General features: G+C 44.9%; 2 protein-coding genes across 2 annotated transcripts in view; one reads left to right on the top strand and one right to left on the bottom strand.

Annotated features, from left to right (window-relative positions):
- The window catches only part of NECAB1 (N-terminal EF-hand calcium binding protein 1), a 260,437-nt gene that overhangs the window by 178,678 nt on the left and 78,084 nt on the right, over positions 1 to 3,675 (bottom strand). The window contains exon 3 of the mRNA XM_019527900.1: positions 2,209 to 2,317. Within this exon, the coding sequence (XP_019383445.1) occupies positions 2,209 to 2,317 (109 nt within the window). The remainder of the gene's footprint in view (positions 1 to 2,208; positions 2,318 to 3,675) is intronic.
- The window catches only part of CUNH8orf88 (chromosome unknown C8orf88 homolog), a 225,261-nt gene that overhangs the window by 219,917 nt on the left and 1,669 nt on the right, over positions 1 to 3,675 (top strand). The gene's annotated exons all lie outside the window — the stretch shown is intronic.

Raw genomic sequence — 3,675 nt, 5'->3', positions numbered from 1 at the left:
CTAGGGAGCAGAGGGGCAGGGCCAGCCCTGCTCTCTGAAGCAGACAGCCCAACCCAGGACTGGAAAGCATGCTGGGATTCTGGGGGCTGTGATTTAACTTGAGCCAGGAAGTGTTCTGGGACAGAAGTGTCCTAAAACCAGTTTCACCCAAATCAGTTAAGTCTGATACTACATTCAACCAGGTTTAGCTTAAACCAGTTTAAGCCATTTTGAAACTGGTTTATGTGCACTGAGCTTCTGTTCTGTTACAGGTTTAAACTAGTTTCTGATCACTTAAACCAGTTTGTGTGTAACTTCTGTCCCTAGCCAAAATGGCTGAAACTGGTTTAAGATAAACCTGGTTGAATGTAGTATCAGACTTAACTGATTTAGGTCAAACTGGTTTATGAAACTTCTGTCCCAGACCCCTTCCTGGTTCAAGTTAAATCAGAGTACCCCAGCATCCCACCATTTTGCAGTCTTGGGTTGGCCTGTGCTGTATGGTCCAGAGAGCAGGACTGGCCCTGCCCCTCTGCTCCCAAGCTGGAGCAGTGAGGACTGGCTCACTGGCTGGGCCACTGCCCCCCACCCCTCCAGCAAACTTCTTCTGGGAACTGGGGCCAGGGAGAAGAGTTAAACTTTCCTTCCCCCAAGTACGGAGCTGCCCTGTTCTGTTTACTTAGTGCTGGCTGTGATTGTGGACTAAATCCCAGAGGCACCTGGAAGCAGGAAGAGGAAGTAATGAACAAACCTGCAGAGTCCTACTGATGTCATTGTGGACTACAAATCCCAGAGACCTCAGAGGCAATATGAAGAAGGGGCCACAGCCCATGCTGGCTACATGCCAGAGAGCCATGCTCTAACACCCCCTAGCTTCTGGCTTGAGCCACTGCAGACATGTGGCTGTATTTCCTGAATCAAAAGTGAATGTCTGTTCATTTGCTTATTGGTTCAATCTTTGCAGCTTAGACTAACCTGCAAAGACTGAATCATTCAGCCTCAGGCTTTTTGACTGTGTGTACTTAGCCTATGAAGCATGATTAAGAACACCAGCTTTCTTTCTCCTTAGTGCACCAAAGATGTGCTGGATAATAACTTTTTTTCTTTTCCGCTACTGCTTAGCACCTGCAGTATTGTAAGGCCAAATATAGAAGGCCAAGTTCTCTGATCAACATCTGGCATAAGTAACAAGGTCAGGCACTGGGCCATTTTGGTGAAAAAGGGAGGAGTCATGCATCCACCCTGCAAACTGCATTGCTGGCCTAACAAAGCCACACCAGTCTAGGGCTCTTCCTATCTTCCTTCCACCGTTGTATCCTGCCTTTCTAGGAGGAAATATGTCAGATTCCCACTTCATATTCTGAAACATGAAAGCCTGTATTTCTGAACCATTCTACAATATGTAGAATGGTTGCAATGAGGGCCTCATTTGGACCGTTTTGTAAAAATGGCTCAAGTCTCTTGCAAGAACTCAGCTGATTTTTAAATATAGATGTCAGAGTGACCTCCAGGAGGATGTGTGCTCAGGACCATGACAGTCTTGTCTGGTCTCTGAGAGGACCCCTTGAAGCCAACTCAGGCATGGCTTCTAAAGCAACAGGGGGAGCCTAGGCTCCTTCCAAGGGTGAGGTCCCTCAATCCTTTCTGGCTCTCCCTAGCTCTAACTCATCCAAACAAGCATCCAGTTCTACTACTGAGAAAAGACTTCACCTCCTGTTGGGAGGGCATAATACAAACTTCCAAACAGCACAGCAGATAGTCTCTTCAGTAAATGCACTTACTGAGGTGAAAGCTACCCATCCAGAGGTTCTCTGCCTCCCTCCAAAGGGGTTAAGCAGTCCTTCTGTCCCCAGTCTGGACCACTCTATCTCCCCAAACTACCTGCACTTGTCTCAGTCTCCAGACCCTGCTCTTACAGGCTGCTTCCCCCTGTCTGCTCCCTCATTGTCACGTTTATCAGGACATCTCCTGGATGGATGTTGAGCATCTCACCTTCATTGATATGTCAAAGACATTCAAGACTTCTGATGCTAAAGATCCATCTTGTCTCGTCCTGTATGTAGTCAGCCCTGGTGCTTAACCCTTCATTCTCTGTACACAGGCTAACGAGATAAACTGAGTCACACAATATTATAACAGCATGAACACAGTTAACACAGAAATAGCACAATAAAACCTGTAGTCCATCACAAAAAGCTGTAGCACAAGCTGAGAAAAGGGGACACATACTCAGTATTGTGTGTGTCAATGGTATGAAAAAGCTCATGTAGTTCCCCTCCACTCAGAACTCCATCAGCAAAGTAGGCTTTGAATTCTTCAAAGGACAGTTTTCCATCATCTGAAACAAAGAGGAAAAGGAAACATAGTTACCGGTATAGCTTGTTTCACCTTTTTTAATATTAATTCATCTACAGGAAGTCTTGTAAATAGAACCATGGGATTGATTTAATTTGGAACCTTAATAACAGATCATATTCAGTGAAACTCTGTGTGTCAAGAAAATGTCAAAACTGGAACTTCTTGAAATAACGGGTTGATTTCAGTAGAAGTTTCGTCAGGTCCAGAATGGATTTTCAGAGAGACCCATAGCCCAGTAGCCAACAGCCTGGCAGTTAGGGCACAGTAGCATATAGGAAACTAGATCTGAATCAGCAGATCTTCTTGTCTGTTTTTTTTTGTTTTTTTATAAGTAAACTTCAAAGGATCTTTTTTTCCCCTAATGTGTAATAGCAACATTTTTTAAATCTTGAAATTTCCTGGGATGGGAAAACAACTTTCTGCCAGCTCCTCACATTTTTTCAATAATGCAGTACACGTTGGAAGCTCAGTTAGTACACTCTGGTTGTAGCACACCTCAAGTAATGTAGTATAACTCTCAGCCTGCAGGGCAGGGGATAGGTGGAGGGGAGGTGTGCAGAGTGCTTACACCTTGGCTGGACAGCACTGCTGCTGCATTCCTACTGAAAATGGGGGTGGAAAAAGTATTCATTTGACCAAGCTGACAGGACGTCCAGGACAAGTGTTTAAAAAAGGATTATGCACAGAGGAAACAAGATATATGGTCAGCCTGCATAGAATAGAAGTATTTAGAAAAACTGCAGTAGGGTGTTCAGAATACATGGTTTCTAACCTCTATCATACTGCTTAGTAGAATGGATTAAGACCAGCAGACCCCTTTTGAGTTTGACTGGTCTGAATTATACCAGGTACTCCATACTATATGATAAGACAAGGGTAGGCAAACCCTGGCATGCGCCAATTAATAGCACGTAGAGATATTTTGCTCGGCATGCCAGGAGGTGTGCTGAGGAAATCGTTTAAAAAAATATATTTCTCTTAAGTTGCTTTCACTTCCTTCCTGGCTTTAGTATTTATCTATTTATGTTCCAAAGAATCACCTGACTGTAGATCAATGCTGCTTTTGAGGGGTAGCTCTACCCTGGGACTCCCCAGAAAGAAACCCTGTATCCCCCTGGACCCAAAGTGCCACCTGGCCTCCATTGTGCAAGTATTCTTAATTTTCCAGGCTCTTCCTCTAGGCTTTCCTCTTCATAGTGCCAGGGAGGACAGACCGAAAGAACAGAGAGAATGGTATACTGGGCTGCATTAGTAGGAGCATAGCCAGCAGCTCAAGGGAAGTGATTATTCACACAGGGTGAGGCCACATCTGGAGTACTGTGTCCTGTTTTGCCCCCC

Source organism: Gavialis gangeticus, unplaced genomic scaffold, assembly GCF_001723915.1.
Source record: "Gavialis gangeticus isolate Ggan-Ray unplaced genomic scaffold, GavGan_comp1, whole genome shotgun sequence".
In the NCBI taxonomy this organism is placed as follows: Eukaryota; Metazoa; Chordata; order Crocodylia; family Gavialidae; genus Gavialis; species Gavialis gangeticus.
The sequence above is the reverse complement of the archived record's forward strand: the minus strand, read 5'-3'. Positions and strand labels throughout refer to the sequence as shown.